The sequence below is a fragment of the Gorilla gorilla genome, chromosome X (assembly GCF_029281585.2).
Source record: "Gorilla gorilla gorilla isolate KB3781 chromosome X, NHGRI_mGorGor1-v2.1_pri, whole genome shotgun sequence".
Lineage (NCBI taxonomy): Eukaryota > Metazoa > Chordata > Mammalia > Primates > Hominidae > Gorilla > Gorilla gorilla.
In genome coordinates, this window is record NC_073247.2 from 11,933,628 (window position 1) to 11,949,516 (window position 15,889).

General features: G+C 47.3%; 1 protein-coding gene across 9 annotated transcripts in view; it reads left to right on the top strand.

The window, feature by feature from the left end:
- The first annotated feature begins 15,413 nt into the window (after positions 1-15,413).
- CD99 (CD99 molecule (Xg blood group)) overlaps positions 15,414-15,889 on the top strand; it is a 50,937-nt gene continuing 50,461 nt past the window's right edge. For 4 of the 9 annotated variants that reach the window (XR_010132494.1, XR_010132495.1, XR_010132496.1 and 1 more), the window contains exon 1: positions 15,582-15,852. Coding sequence is in view for 5 of the 9 variants with exons in the window: in XM_019019352.3 (XP_018874897.2) it covers positions 15,786-15,852 (67 nt within the window). In the remaining 4 variants the exon portion in view is untranslated. Of the gene's footprint in view, positions 15,853-15,889 lie in introns of all 9 variants that reach the window. The other 5 variants (XM_019019352.3, XM_019019354.3, XM_063702917.1 and 2 more) reach the window with 5 other exon arrangements.

Below are 15,889 nucleotides of genomic sequence, written 5' to 3' on the forward strand. Positions count from 1 at the left end.
GCTGATAAATATTCCTCTGTAATGCTTTGTGTATATTGGAGTTAATGAAGATGTGTTGACTTAAAGCTATTAAACTTGTGGCAACCAGTCGATGTCTGTAGTCTTGTTATCAGAAGTGCACCAGTGTTGGTGACCTGGCCCTGATATTGCACCCCAATCCTAATAGAAAATGAAGCTGGGTTAAGGGCAAATGAAACTCTAGGTGGGGGTCTTGTGTACTTGCATCTTCCTTAGACTCTTTAATTATCTCAAAAGGAAATTTAAAGAAAAAATATAAAATTACAGTTTGTAAACATTATGCAGAAAACTAATTTGGAAAAGTGGTACATTTTGCCATGTCTTGTTATATTTCAAAATCTTAATTTGCTTGGGCGTCATGAAATAATCCTGTCTGGAACCAAAAACTTTCGCATCTTTATTTTTTATTTATTTATTTTTGAGATGGAGTCTCTGTCAGCTGGGCTGGAGTGCAGTGGCGCGATCTCGGCTCACTGCAACCTCCGCCTCCCAGGTTCAAGCGATTCTCCTGCCTCAGCTTCCCAAGTAGCTGGGATTACAGGCATCTGCCAGCATGCCCAGCTAATTTTTGTATTTTTAGTAGAGATGGGGTTTCACCATATTGGCCAGGCTGGTCTCAAACTCCTGACCTCAAATGACCCACCTGTCTTGGCCTCCCAAAGTGCTGGGATTATAGGCTTGAGCCACAGCCCCCGGCCCCATGTTTATCTTTGAAGTTGACTTAACATCATTCCCTGTTAAGTAGAGGTAGTTTTATTACATTGAGTAACAAATCTGTCTGCTTCTTTGAAATCAGGGTTAAGCATTAACTAGAACCCATGATGGGGTTAAAGTGATGGATGCATAAACACACACACATACACAGACATGCATGCACACCTGCACGCACATCAATTAAAATTCGGTTCATTGATTTGCCGGTGACGAGAACCTGCAAACAGAATGTGCAGGTGTCCTGATCTGACCCCGGAAGAGAGAGAAAGGTTCAAAGATGAGCTCTTTTAGTTTCAAGATATGAGTCAACTGCCTTGGATTCATTTCCTTGTTTTCTTTTTTTTTTTTAATATTAGGGATGTCAATGACTCCTCATAAGATGATGAGGAGAGATAGATGGTATAAAGTGTATTATAAATGTGATGGTTCTTACTGCCTGCTTAAGGTTCTAGTGCAATAGAATATTAGGGATGTCAGTGATTTCCTCATAAGATGATGAGGAGAGAAAGATGGCATAAAGTGTATTATAAATGGTGGTTCTTACTGCCTGCTTAAGGTTCTAGTGCAATAAAATATGAGAAATACATGGCTTATAATTCGAGCAGCTATTAATGTGATCCTGTTGGATTTTTGTCTGCCCATATATGGCCAACCAAGACTGAACAAAGGATATTCCTTAAATGTTGGAAGAATCTGCAAACCACAGACTAGCCAGTTTGAGGTTAATCGCCAGAAGACGATTAAGCATGGAAATCAAAGCCAGATAAACAGTTTCTGATCATAAACTGAACATGTGTGTGTACCTCCCCTTTCTCCAACCCCAAAAAGGATTGCAAAGCCCTTGAGCATGCTTTATCTTGTGTCGCTCACGGTGCCTAGAAGAGCGTTGAAAACTGGCAAATTCTCCATAATGTGTGTGTTGGCATGGGGAAGTGGGGACGATGGGAAGCTCATTAGGTACACAGCGATTAGCTTTTGCAGCAAAACAAACCACCCCAAAACGTGGTGCTTTAAAACAATACCCATTTAGTTCATTCCCGATTCTGTGGCTCAGCTATTCAGGTTTGGCTCAGTGAGGCAGCTCTGGGGTCAGCTGGATTCACTCATGAGTCAGTGCTCAGCTGCCGGGTGGCCAGGAGCAGGCTGGTTTGGATGACTCAGCTGGGGCAGCTTGGTTTGGCTCCAAGTGGTCTCTCAGCCTTCGCTGAGGCAGCTCAGGCTTATGCATATGGCAGCCGGGAAGGTTTCCAAGCCAGGGAGCTAAGGCGTGAACAGCCTCTAAAAGCTCAAGTGCAGAAATTTTTAAAAAATGCTTATTTATTTGTTTTCAGAGACAAGATCTCACTCTGTCACCCGGGCTGGAGTACAGAGGCACAATCATATCTCACTGTAACTTTGAACTCCTGGGCTCAAGTGATCATCCCACCTCAGCCTCCCAAGTAGCTGAGACTCTAAGTGTGCACCACTATGTCCTGCTATTTTTTTTTTTTTTAGAGAGATGGGGTGTCATTGTGTTGCCCAGGTTGGTCTCAAACTTCTGGCCACAAGAGATCCTCCCCCTTAGACTCCACAAGTGCTGGGTTTACAGGAATGAACCACTGACAGCACAATACTGTTGATCTGTTTTCACTGTATTCCACATGGGGATTACAATTCGAGATGAGATTTGAGTGGGAGCAGAGAGCTAAACCGTATCAACTCGGTAAGGCATACAAGGTTCATCCCCACCTGATCCCAGACTACCTACCCACCCCTCACCTCCCAATTCTCTTCCTACTCATTAAGGTCATAATTTTTTCCCTCAGTGTCTGTGTTTTTGCTCATGTGTGTATGCTCTCTGAAATGGAGCATTTTCTATCCGGAAGACTCCTACACGTTCTGCACAACCCGGCTTAAATGCAGTGTCCTTCGTGAAACATTTCTCAACCAGCATGGCCTCCATTTTTCTCCTTTTTCCTCGCACAGCACTCTGCGCAGCACTCTGTGTCCATCATCTGTAGACTATATCACGTTGTGTGAGATACATTGTTATTTTTGGTGGTGGTGGTGGTGTGCTGTTTTGTTTTGTTTTTTGCTCTTCCTCAATGGAACAATTGGGCTATTTGATGAAAGAAAAAGGACTTACTCACCTTGGCATGCTTTGCATGTAGGAGACAATCTGTAACACTCTATTTGCTAAGTCAATGTTTATTGGATAAATAAACATAATTTTCATGTTATTACATTACAGTGCTTAAATGTGCTTGCGTCAGCTCTGTAGCTACAATGATGCACATATTGTTGTTGGAAGAGATTATATTTTTCATAAATGGCCACAGCAATATTTCTGTCCCACACTCTCTTCCAGAACCTTGGCGCTTCCCATCAAGAGTGGGAATCTGATTCCCTTTTCCTTGAAATTGGGTGGATATTTATGGCTGCTTTTGTGCAGAGGGGTTGCCACATGACTTCAGAAACCAGGTTGTAAATGTGCTGTGACTGTCACCTCACTTTCCCTTTCTTCTTCTCTTTGCTCACTTTTGGGATCCAGCCAATATGCTGTGAAGAAGCCCAGGCTGTGCAGAGAGGCCGTGGGTGGGTGTTCTTGGGGACGGCCACACCAAATACCTAAGCCAGGGGCAACTTCATGAGCCCACAATCTATGCAGTTGGACTTGTGCTCAGAAGGGGACCCCATGCTTGGATGAATAGTCTGTTTCTGCCATCTTGAAATTCTTAATAAAGTTTGGGCAAGGGACCTCATGTTTTCATTCTGCATTGGGCCCTATAAATCCTGTACCTGGTCCTAGTCTTTTTCAACAGCCAGCCTCAAGCATCAGTAACATGGATGAGCAAAGCTTCCGTCATTTAGCCCCAGCCTTCTAATTCAGCAGAAGAGTCACCCATGCTGAGCTCTGTCTACATTGCAGATTCATGATGAAAATACATGCAGTGGCTTTTTATTTTTATTTTTATTTATTTATTTTTTTTGTGATGGAGTCTCGCTCTGTTGCCCAGGCTGGAGTACAGTGGTGGAATCTCGGCTCACCACATCCTCCGCCTCCCAGGTTCAAGTGATTCTCCTGCCTCAGCCTCCCGAGTAGCTGGGACTACAGTCATGCACCACCATGTCCGGCTAATTTTTGTATTTTTAGTAGAGATGGGTTTCACTATGTTGGCCAGGCTGGTCTCGAACTCCTGACCTCGTGATCTGCCTGCCTCAGCCTCCCAAAGTGCTGGGATTACAGGCGTGAGCCACTGTGCCCAGCCGCAGTGGCTTTTTTAAACCAGTAAATTTTGGGATAGCTAGTTATACATAATAACTGAAACAATCAGGCATTTTAGAATTCATATGTAAGCTAACTTTTACCATGTAGCATTCTCACACATATATAATGTGTGTGTGCATTTATGTGTGTGTGTTTGTGTGTGTGTGCACAGGCAAAAGAAAAGAGATACGGAGCTTTATTGCCTAGTGCTTTGTGGTCAGCTCACTTTTGCCTTGCCTGCATTCAGTTGAGCAATTAAGCGTCTAAAGTACCCAGTCTGTACATTGGGCTGTCTGCCAGGTACCATGTTAAAAACAAAGTTGAGCCTGCTCCTAGCTTGTTGGAAAACTCAGATAAACACAAATTAACAGCTCTCCTGTCACATTCTATGTTTTGGAACACCCTAGGATGGCTTTCTCAGATTCAGCACTGTGACCATCATAGTCAGCACTTGTCATGATCAAGACTCAACCTTAGGTCTTGGATACAGTCCTAACGGGCCACTGGTTCTAACCCACAAGGTTGTTTACCTATCTAAGCAGACTTAGGGGTGAACAGGATTCCTGCTTCAAATACAGTATTCTGGGAAGTTGATTCTTTCTTGACTCTGAGCCAAACTAAATGCAAGCATAAGCTTCATCAACAAAGTAGTTGTTCGTATATTATGCAACTTCCCTAATGCCTTTTAATTTCTTCTGAAGACTCAACCAATGCTACAGGTAAGAAAATTAAAAAGACACACAGACATAGGATCACACATCAAGTTTTTGCCAAATTAAATTATTGTTTTAAAAATAATTTGCAGCATTGATGGGCACACACCATAAAATTTCCAATGTATGAACTCCGGGCTACAAGACACTCTTTATCTTTGACTGCTGTGAACACTCTGAGGAAAATTCCTGTGGTTTTGAGGCAGTCACAAGGCAATGTGCTGCAAATGGCCTGGACTCAGAAGCAAAGGGCTCTTGATTTTAATCCCAGCCCACCACTGACAAGCTCAATGGCCCCAGGATGTTTCCTCATCAGCAGAGGTGGGCTAATGAATCCAGATCCCCTGTTTCACAGTTGTTCCTCAATGAATGAACACCTAGAAAGTTATACAACAATACAAAAATATCAGGTAGAAATTTACTTGTTTGTAAGTCTGTCAATCCATCCATCCACTCACCCTTCCGTCTATTCATCCATCTATTTTTCTAGCCACCCATCCATCCATCTATCCATGCACCTATTTATCCATCCATCCAGTTATCCATCCATCCATCCACATATCCATCCACACACCCACCCATCCATCCATTCATGGATACAACCATTCATCTACACATCCACCCACTCACCCATTCACCAAACTATTCATCTATCCATCCATCCATCCCTGCATACACCCACTCATTGATCCATCCACTCATCCATTCACCCACCCATCTACCCATCCATCTGTCCATCCACCCATCTACCCATCCATCTGTCCATCCACCCATCTACCCATGCATCCATCTACCCACCCACCCACCTACCCATTCATCCATCCATCCATTTATTCATCCATCCATACATTCAGCCACCCATTTACCAAAACCTTATCTATCATCCATCCAGCCAGCCAGCCAGCCATTTATATACCCACCCGTTCATGCATCCGTTCACCCACCCACCCATGTGTTTATCCATCCATTCATTCATCCACCCACATATCCACCTACCCATTCATCCAACCCTCCATCTATTCACCCATTCATCCATCCACCCACCCATCCATCCACTCACCCACCCATTTGTCCATGCATTCATTCATCCACCCATTTATTCATCTACCCATTTATCTCTCAGTCAATCCATGCATCCAGATGTCTGTCCATTTATCCACACATCCACAACCCCCACCCATCCACCCATGTGTACATCCATCCTCCCACTGACTCAGGAAACTTCATTTGAGCATCCGTACAGCAGACATTGCGTGTGGCTCAGACACCTCTTAACTGCCTTGGCTGCCCACAAGTACCTCACAGGAGGTCTCTGCTATAAATTGGGCTCAGCCCCTGGCAGTGGAGACCAGAAATAAAAAGTGATTTAAATAACACTGAAACAAACCTGACTTTTTAAATGGTAAGATTAAAAACGTACTCTTCTGTCCTGTAATGAGGTCAGGAGAGTTGGTCTGGGCCTGGCACAGCTGTCTTGCAGTGTCACCAGCCACCCTGGCACCTTTGCTCCATATATTCTGCCATTCTTGGAATAGGACCTCTACCCTCTGGAGGACTTCCTGCTCTAAGCTAGCTGCTGGAACTCCAGACATCACGTCATTATTCCAGGCAGGCCCAGCATGATGCAGAGAAAGCGAAAAGTGGGCTTGTTGGCCACCAGTCCCCCTCTTAAGGGACTCCTCAGAAGTTTCACCCAATAACTTTGGTTTACATTGATTTTATTAACCAGAACATAGATTTTTGGTTACACCTAACTGCAAAGGAGAATGAGGATATCGTCTTTCAGCCGTCACATTGCCAAAATCAGTAAATTCAAGGTCTCTTAATATAAGGGAAGAAAGAAGGGATATAGGATAGGCAACTGTAGTCTCACACGTGCATGAGAAATGGATGGATGGATGGTGGACAGGAGCGCATATGTAAATACTTTTTAGTCTTCTCAGGCTGCCATAATAAAATAGCATAGACTGGGTACTTAAACAAAAGGAATTTATTTTCTCACAGCTCTGGAGACTGGGAAGTCCAAGATCAAGGGGCTGGTTGGTTCAGTTCCTGGTGAGGGCTCTCTTCTTGGTTTGCTGTGTTCTCACATGGAGGAGAGACAGAGCAAGCATGCCCTCTGGTATTTCTTCTTACAAAGGCACTAACTTTCCTGCATAGGGTCCTAACTTTACGATTTCATTTAACCTTAATTATTTCCTTGCTGCAAATACAGACACATGGGGAACAGAACTTCAACACACGAATTTGGGAAGTAGATACAACTCTGCTCATGGCACATATAAGCATGCATACTAAATGTGTGTGTGCATGTGTGTCTGTATGGAAAGATAGGAAGCCTCATTATCTAAATGCCTAGGCTTTCGGGTGAGCTAATTTTTGTTGTGTATGCATTCAATTGAGTAATTAAGCTTCTCAAAGGCTGCCTCTCTTTGTTGGGCTCTCTGCCTGGTGCTGAGGTACAAACAAAGATGTGACTGCTCCACAGCTCATTGGGAGGCTCAGATAAACACGAATAAATCTAAATAAACACACATAAATTAAGGCCTATTTAAATAAACACTTGCTGCTCTCAGAAGCAGAGCCACGGCTGTTTGATTTTACTGCTGTATCCCACAGAGCAGATACTCAAAAAGCTTTGTTGAGGCTGGGCATGGTGGCTCCTCCCTGTAATCCTAGGACTTGGGGAGGGCTGAGACTGGGGGATCGCTTGAGGCCAGGAGTTTGAGACCAGCCTGGGCAATATAGTGAGACCGTGTCTCTAAAATAAAATAACCTGGGCATGGTGGTGCAGTCTTGTGGTCCCAGCTACTCAAGAGGCTGAGGTCAGAGGATCACTTGAGCCCAGGAGTTTGAGACCAGCCTGGGTAACATAGACCCCATCTCTAAAATTATAAAATTAGCTGGACATGGTGGCACATTCCTGTGGTCCCAGAGGCTCAGGAAGCTGAGATGGTAGGATCTCTTGAGTCCAGGAGTTTGAGACCAGCCTGGGCAACATAGAGAGACCTCATCTCTACAAAAAATAAAAGTAAGCGAAAATAAACACAATATTTTTAAAAACATGAAAAAGCTTTGTTGAATAACCGGGCATGTTGAGAAATCACCAAGAATGGAGCACTGTAGGAACCTGGGGAGAAAAAAACTGAGTTGTTGGTGCAGGAGCCAAGCAGTTAGGGGTACATGAAAGAAAATCGCTAGTGGGCTGCACCCTGGCAAATGCAGCTGGACGAAAGATCTGATGCTACTCATTCCCGAAGGTCACATTCTTAAGCGTGAATGGGTGGCAGAGTTGACCTGACTCAGGGTAATGGTACAGGAATATACATGTGCATATATATCATACTGCAAATGTATCCGTTTTGAATCTGACTCTCTAAGAATAATCTACAGGCCAGGTGCGGTGGCTCCCGTCTGTAATCCCAGCACTCTGGGAGGCCGAAGAGGGTGGCTCACCTGAGGTCGAGGGTTCGAGACCAGCCTGACCAACATGGAGAAACCCTGTCTCTAGTAAAAATACAAAATTAGCTGGGCATGGTAGTGCCTGCCTATAATCCCAGCTACTCAGGAGGCTGAGGCGGGACAATCACCTGAACCTGGGAGGTGGAGGTTGTGGTGAGCCAAGATCACGCCATTACACTCCAGCCTGGGCAACAAGAGCAAAACTCTGTCTCAAAAAAAAAAAAAAAAAAAAAAAAGCCGGGCACGGTTGCTCACACCTGTAACCCCAGCACTTTGGGAGGCCGAAGCAGGTGGATCATGAGGTCAGGAGATCGAGACCATCTTGGCTAACACACGGTGAAAACCCGTCTCTATTAAAAATACAAAAAAATTAGCCGGGTGTGGTGGCGGGCGCCTGTAGTCCCAGCTACCTGGGAGGCTGAGGTAGGAGAATGGCATAAACCCGGGGGACGGAGGTTGCAGTGAGCTGAGATCGCGCCACTGCACTCCAGCCTGGGCGACAGAGTGAGACTCCATCTCGGAAAAAAAAAAAAAAAGAATAATCTAGACATCAGGAGAGCATCTGCTGGTCACAATTTGGGAGAACAGGGAGATAAGAACATCCAGCAGCCACCCATCCGTCTATTCATCCGTCTGTCTATCCATGCACCCACCCACCCATGTATTTATCCATCCATCCATACATACATACATCCACCCACCCATTCATCCAACCCTCCATCTATCCACTCATTCATCCATCCATCCATCCACCCACAATCCACCCCATCCACCCATCTATCCATCCATCCACCTGTCCATCCATCCACTCATCCTATCTGAATTGTGTCTGTGAGACTCCTCCATAGTGCAATTATTCTTTTCCTAATTTTTTATGTCATACACTTTGGAAGAAGTGGGGATCTGTGTCCACCTCCTTGATGGTGGGAGCAGCAGTCCCCAACCTTTTTGGCACCAGGGACTGGTTTCATGGAAGACAGTTTTTCCACAGAACCAAAGGTGGGAGGGATGGTTTCAGGACGATTCAAGTACATTACATTGTGCACTTTATTTCCATTATTATTATTATTATTATATTGTAATGTATAATGAAATAATTCTACAACTCACCATAATGTAGAATCAATAGGAGCCTGTACTAGCCCATTCTCGCACTGCTATGAAGAACTACCTAATTTATGAAGGAAAGAAGTTTAATTGAGGGGGGTGGTGCAAAACCATTCATGAAGGATCTGACCCCATGATCCAGTCACCTTCCATAAGGCGCCCACCTCCAACACTGGGGATTTCAGTTTGACATGAGATTTGGGCGGGGACACAGAGCCAAACCATATCACCACCAGCACAGCACCAAGCATCTTGCCACTCAGAAAGAATGCCAAAATTTCTCTCTAGACATATTTTTATTTTTATTTTATTTATTTATCTTATGAGACTGTCTCGCTCTGTCACCCAGGCCAGAGTGAAGACGCACGATCTCGGCTCACTGCAACCTCCGCCTCCCAAGTTCGAGGGATTCTTGTGCCTAGCTGAGATTACAGGCACTTGCCACCACGCCGGGCCAATTTTTTTTGTAATTTTAGTAGAGACCGTGTTTCACCATGTTGGCCAGGCTGGTCTTGAACTTCTGACCTCAGGTGATCCACCCACCTTGGCTTCCCAAAGTGCTGTGATTACAGGTGTGAACCTGTAATCTAGACATATTGACGTATTTCCTTTTTCTTTTTTTCTTTTTTTTTTTTTTTTTGAGACAGAGTCTTTTTCTGTCACCCAGGCTGGAATGCAGTGGCGTCATCTCGGCTCACTGCAACCTCCGCCTCCTGGGTTCAAGCGACACTCCTGACTCAACCTCCCAAGTAGCTGAGATTACAGGCGTGCACCACCACACCAGGTTAATTTTTGTATTTTTAATAAAGACGGGGTTTCACCATGTTGGCCAGGCTGGTCTCGAACTTCTGACCTCAGGTGATCTGCCTGCCACAGCCTCCCAAAGTGCTGGGATTACAGGCGTGAGCCACCATGCCCTGTCTAGATGTATTTTCTTCAAGGATGCACTTATCATTGGAAGTGGTTCTTTCTGACAACTCCCCTGCCCTGATGCTTTCCTTCCTGTTCCATGGAGTTCCATGTTCTGTGCTGTGCAGTTTGATTTTCAGTCCTCCTTTGAATTCTGCAGCTGTGTATTTAGACCCATTTCCCAGGCCAGTAAACAAAGCCCCGTGGGCAAGAAACCACAGATCCCCCCATAGAAAGTGGGAGAAAAAGCCAGTCTGCAATAGTGTGTGCATGTGTGTGCGTGTGCGTGCATGTATGTGTGTGTGTATGCATGTGTGTGTGTGTGCATGCATGTGTATGTGTGTGCATGCAGATGCAATATAATTATAACCTGCGTGTGTGTGCAGTATAAAATATATCAAACTGGTTTGGAGAGCAGGGTATGAAAAGTCCAAAGTCAGAAGAACTAATCCTTGGCTGTGGGTGGTGGCTCATACCTGTAATACCAGCACTTCGGGAGGCCGAGGCCGGCAGATCACTTGAGGTCAGGAGTTCGAGACCAGCCTGGCCAACATGGTGAAACTCCATCTCTACTAAAAATACCAAAATTAGCCAGGCGTGGTGATGGGTGCCTATAGCCGTAGCTACTCAGGAGACTGAGGCCCAAGGATTGCTTGAACCTGGGAAGTGGTGAGCTGAGATCGCGCCACTGCACTCCAGCCTGGACAACAGAGTGACACTCTGTCTCAATAAATAAATAAATAGAAGAAGAACTAATTCTTAAAAATTAAAGACACATGGAAGGTTTCCGCAGGAGGCTGGGAGCTACCAAGGGTTAGGTTGAAATGTGCAACGTGGCCACGTGGGTCCCTCGGAAATGGTCAGAACATGGTTATTTCTTGAGGTTCCACTGGTGAAATAAACGGGAAATATGGAGGCTGCCCCAGCGATGAGTTCCCCATCCCTTCTTCAGCCTAGTTTGTGGCCTTCAAAAGATGCTTCCCGTGGCACCTGGATACAATTCAGAAGGCTTTTTCAATTACTTTAATTTTCATTCTGGAGGTTACAGCCTCTTGGTGCCAGTTCCAGAGGGTCTGCAGAATATTATGGAAATTCATATTTGCAGCCAAAGAATGGTAGCGTTAAAAAAAAAATAAAGAAAAAAGGCAAAAGGCATCTAACTAAATGAATTAGAAACAGAAGTCTTCCAAATGCTTATCTGTGAGAACATAAATAAAAAGCCTCAAAGCCTGGCTTTCAGAAGCTGATGTTGCATCTTTATTATGGGTGGCGAGAATGACCTGCGCCCTCCCTGAAAGGCAGCCAGAGTCTAGACTCTACTGGAACTTAATGGACAGTCAGAGGAGGGAAGCTTCACCTGCAGTGCCGTCCAAATGTCAGAGGCTGGAGATTGTCCAGGGGAGGGCCTTTTTTTTGGAGGTAATGGGGGTGAAGCAGGAAGCTCACAGGGAGAGGGGTCTTTGGAGTCTGAGACAGCAGGAAGACCCTGCTTTCTTTTCATCTCTGCTTCATCCCAAGTCGGACTTGCCTCAGGATGCCAAAATGCCCGGGCAGCCCCAGCATCCTCTTGCTCATCAAAATGAGCCCCCAGGGTCCTCCTACTTGCCCTGACCTAGGGTCCACACCCTCCCTTGACCCCAGCCCAGGACTGTGGCCAGGGAAAAAGAAAGTGCTAATTGATAGAGAGTCAATGCCACATGGGGAGGTTGGGGGAGAGGTGCAGGAGAAAATACCAGGGAAGGAGCTCTGGTTGGGTAGTTCATCCGGGTTCACTCCAAGAGGTAACAGTTTAAAGGTGGTGTTCCCATGAAGAATGATTACATTTTCCTCATACTTCTAAAGTGCAATTATGTTGCTGGGGTTTTGCTGGCCGAAAAGAAAACGAAAAAGAAAAGAAAAAACCTTCCGGTGTGCAAGCTCACACTGTTACTTTTTAAGATATGCATCACTCACACCACCGAGCTCACATTGCTGAGCAGGTCTCTGGGGCACAGGCCCAGCCCCTCTAGCCTTGCAGGTTTCTGACCTAGGGGTGCAGGTGACCTAGGGAGGGGTGGGTATGGCCGCAGGCAGGGGATAGCTCAAGACCATTTGACCCAGCAATCCCATTACTAGGTATATACCCAAACGATTATAAATCATTCTACTATAAAGACACATGCACACGTATGTTTTTGCAGCACTAGTCACAATAGCAAAGACTTGGAACCAACCCAAATGTCCATCAATAATAGACTGGATAAAGAAAATGTGGCACATATACACCATGGAATATATGCAGCCATAAAAAAGGATGAGTTCATGTCCTTTGCAGGGACACGGATGAAGCTGGAAACCATCATTCTCAGCAAACTATCACAGGAACAGAAAACCAAACACCACATGTTCTCACTTATAAGTGGGAGTTGAACAATGAGAACACATGGACACAGGGAGGGGAACATCACACACCAGGGCCTGTTGGGGGATGGGGGGCAATGGGAGAGAGAGCATTAGGAGAAATACCTAATGTAGATGATGGGTTGATGGGTGCAGCAAACCACCATGGCATGTGTATACCTATGTAACAAAACTGCACGTTCCGCACATGTACCCCAGAACTTTTTGTTTGTTTGTTTTTTTTGAGACGGAGTCTTGCTCAGTCGCCCAGGCTGGAGTGCAGTGCCACGATCTCAGCTCACTGCAAGCTCTGCCTCCCGGGTTCACGCCATTCTTCTGCCTCAGTCTCCTGAGTAGCTGGGACTACAGGCGCCCGCCACCACGCCCGGCTAATTTTTTTTGTATTTTTAGTAGAGACGGGGTTTCACCATGTTAGCCAGGATGGTCTCGATCTCCTGACCTCGTGATCCACCTGCCTCGGCCTTCCAAAGTGCTGGGATTACAGGCGTGAGCCACCACGCCCAGCCTGTACCCCAGAACTTAAAGTATAATAATAACAATAATAAAAAGACAGGTGTTATCTCAGAGCCCCTGACTCAGTCGGCTGGGCAGCAAGTATGCCAGCCCAGGAATGGGCCAATAGATGAGGCAGGGCTTTGTAAACCAAAAATAAAATTCTTTAAGAGGCTGGAGTGGGTGGATCACTTGAGGTCAGGAGTTCCAGACTAGCCTGGCCAACGTGGTGAAACCCCATCTCTACTAAAAATATAAAAATTAGCCAGGCATGGTAGCAGGTGCCTGTAATCCCAGCTACTCAGGAGGCTGAGGCAGGAGAATCGCTTGAACCTGGGAGGTGGAGGTTGCAGTTAGTTGAGATGGTGCCACAGCACTCTAGCCTGGCCGAGAGAGTAAGACTCCGTCTCAAAAACTAAATAAATTAATAAAATAAAATAAAATTCTAAGCCCCCACCGCCCCCCACCTTCAAAACATCTGAATGGACTTCTTCCTCAGCCAGAGCTCTTTAAAAATTTAACCTGAGAGACTGTTTCAAGTCGTGACGGGAAGCAGGGGTTGAACATGCCTCACCATGCCTCTCCGGCGTTAACATCCACACAGCCTTTAAGTTTGAGAAGAAACATTTTACAACCTCTTCTCTCTGACCCTAGCACCGGAAGGGTTCCTGTTCAAATAAGAACTTGAGTCTTCACAATTCTTTATCTTAAACCAGACATTCTTTTCTATTGATCCCAGGACTTTAAAGAAACTCAAGCAATTGCCAATCAGAAAATTCTAAAATCTACCTATAAGCTGGAAGCCTCCTGCTTTGGGTTGTCCCGCCTTTCTGGACAAAACCAATGTGTCTCTTAAATTTCATTGATGTCTCATGCCTCCCTAAAACGTATAACACCAAGCTGCACCCCGACCACATTGAGCACACGTTCTCGGGACCTCCTGAGGGCTGTGTCACGGGCCATGGTCACTCATATTTGGCTCAGAATAAATCTCTTCAAATATTTTAGAGTTGGACTCCTTTCTCTTTTTTTCTTTTTTCTTTCCTTTTTTTTTTTTTTTGAGACGGAGTCTTGCTCTGTCACCCAGGCTGGAGTGCAGTGGCCTGATCTTGGCTCACTGCAACCTCCATCTCCCCGGTTCAAGCGATTCTCTTGCCTCGGCCTCCTCAGTAGCTGGGACTACAGGTGCACACCACCACACGCGTCTAATTTTGTATTTTAGAAGAGACAGGGTTTCACCTTGTTGGTCAGGCTGGTCTCCAATTCCTGACCTCAGGTGATCCACCCGCCTCGGTCTCCCAAAGCTCTGGGATTCCAGGCGTGAGCCACCGCGCCCGGCCTAATTTGACTCTTTTCGTGGACAGTTTGAAGTGTGGAATGCAAGAATATTCAGGGTTATTTGTCAGGCTGCAAAGTTGTTCCACTACCCTGCAGGAAAATGGATACAATTTTAGGCTTAGGTGTTAACAGATAACATATTGTTAAGTGTGGGAAGGGCGACAACTGCACTGCAGCTGTGGCCAGTGGCGCAGGAGGGTCTCTAAACTCAAAGCCCACTGGAAGGCGAGTCGCCCATGACCAGGACTAGGGCCCAGGTGCCCCAGATAGAAGGGACCTCGTTCCCTATTGCCCCTCACTAACTCCCATGACCAGGAGTCCCCACTCCCGACCTTGTCCTGGGGATTCTGGGGAGAAACTGCCCCAGCGCAGAGGCTACTCCAAGGGTTGTCCTTGGTCCGGCGCAAAGGGTTCGTCCGCCACCCTCCCGGCTGCGCACCCCCCGCTCGGACGCTCTAGAAAGGACTTGGGACGGGGGTTGCCTGTGGAGCGGGGGCCCACGCTTCCTGAGCAGGGAGAGGATTGCACTTTGCTCCCCTTGGGGAACTCCCTGAGGTGAGCAGCGGGGAGGGGCCCCCATACTTTTCCCAGCAGGGGAGCCCGGAGTTTCCTCTGCTCCCACTGCAGAGCAGGGGAGGGTCCCTGCTAGGGGCGGAGAAGGGGCTGCAGGGGCGAGTGGGGAGGGGGGCTTCACGTTTCCAAGAAGGGCGGCAGTTTCGTGTCGCTACAGTTACAGGCGTGCATTTAGGAGGCTGTAGACAGGGAGGGACCCGCACTTTCCCGAGCAGGGGAGCTGCTGGGAAAGTTTGTTTTTTTGCTCCCACTGGAGACCACGGGGTGAGGGGGGTCCTTGTTAAAGGGGCGGAGAAGTGGCTGCAGGGGCGAGTGGGGAGAGGGGGCTCTATGTTTCCAAGAAGGGCGGCAGTTTTGTGCCACTACAGTTAAGGGCCGCCCTGGGGCGTGCATTCAGAGGGCTGTAAACCGGGAGGGACCCGCACTTTCCTGAGAATGTTGTAGTTCACTTTGCTTCGGGTCGGCGCCGCCCTGGCTACGGCCTTGTGGGTGGGTGAGGGGGCGTGGGCAGTTTCCTGAGAAGGGGCGGGGCGTGTACCGTACTCCCCTCGGCGCTGCCTGGGCCACCCCCGCCCGCCTACCTCCTCTGTCCCCTCCCCGGGCCCGGCGTTCCCGCCCCTTCTGTGCGCGCGTGGAGCCCGGGGCGGGGCGGGGCGGGCGCAGCCGGCGCTGAGCTTGCAGGGCCGCTCCCCTCACCCGCCCCCTTCGAGTCCTCGGGCTTCGCCCCACCCGGCCCGTGGGGGAGTATCTGTCCTGCCGCCTTCGCCCACGCCCTGCACTCCGGAACCGTCCCTGCGCGCTCTGGGCGCACCATGGCCCGCGGGGCTGCGCTGGCGCTGCTGCTCTTCGGCCTGCTGGGGGCTCTGGTCGCCGCCCCGGGTGAGCGAGCGGAGGGATCCGGGTTGGGGGACGCGAG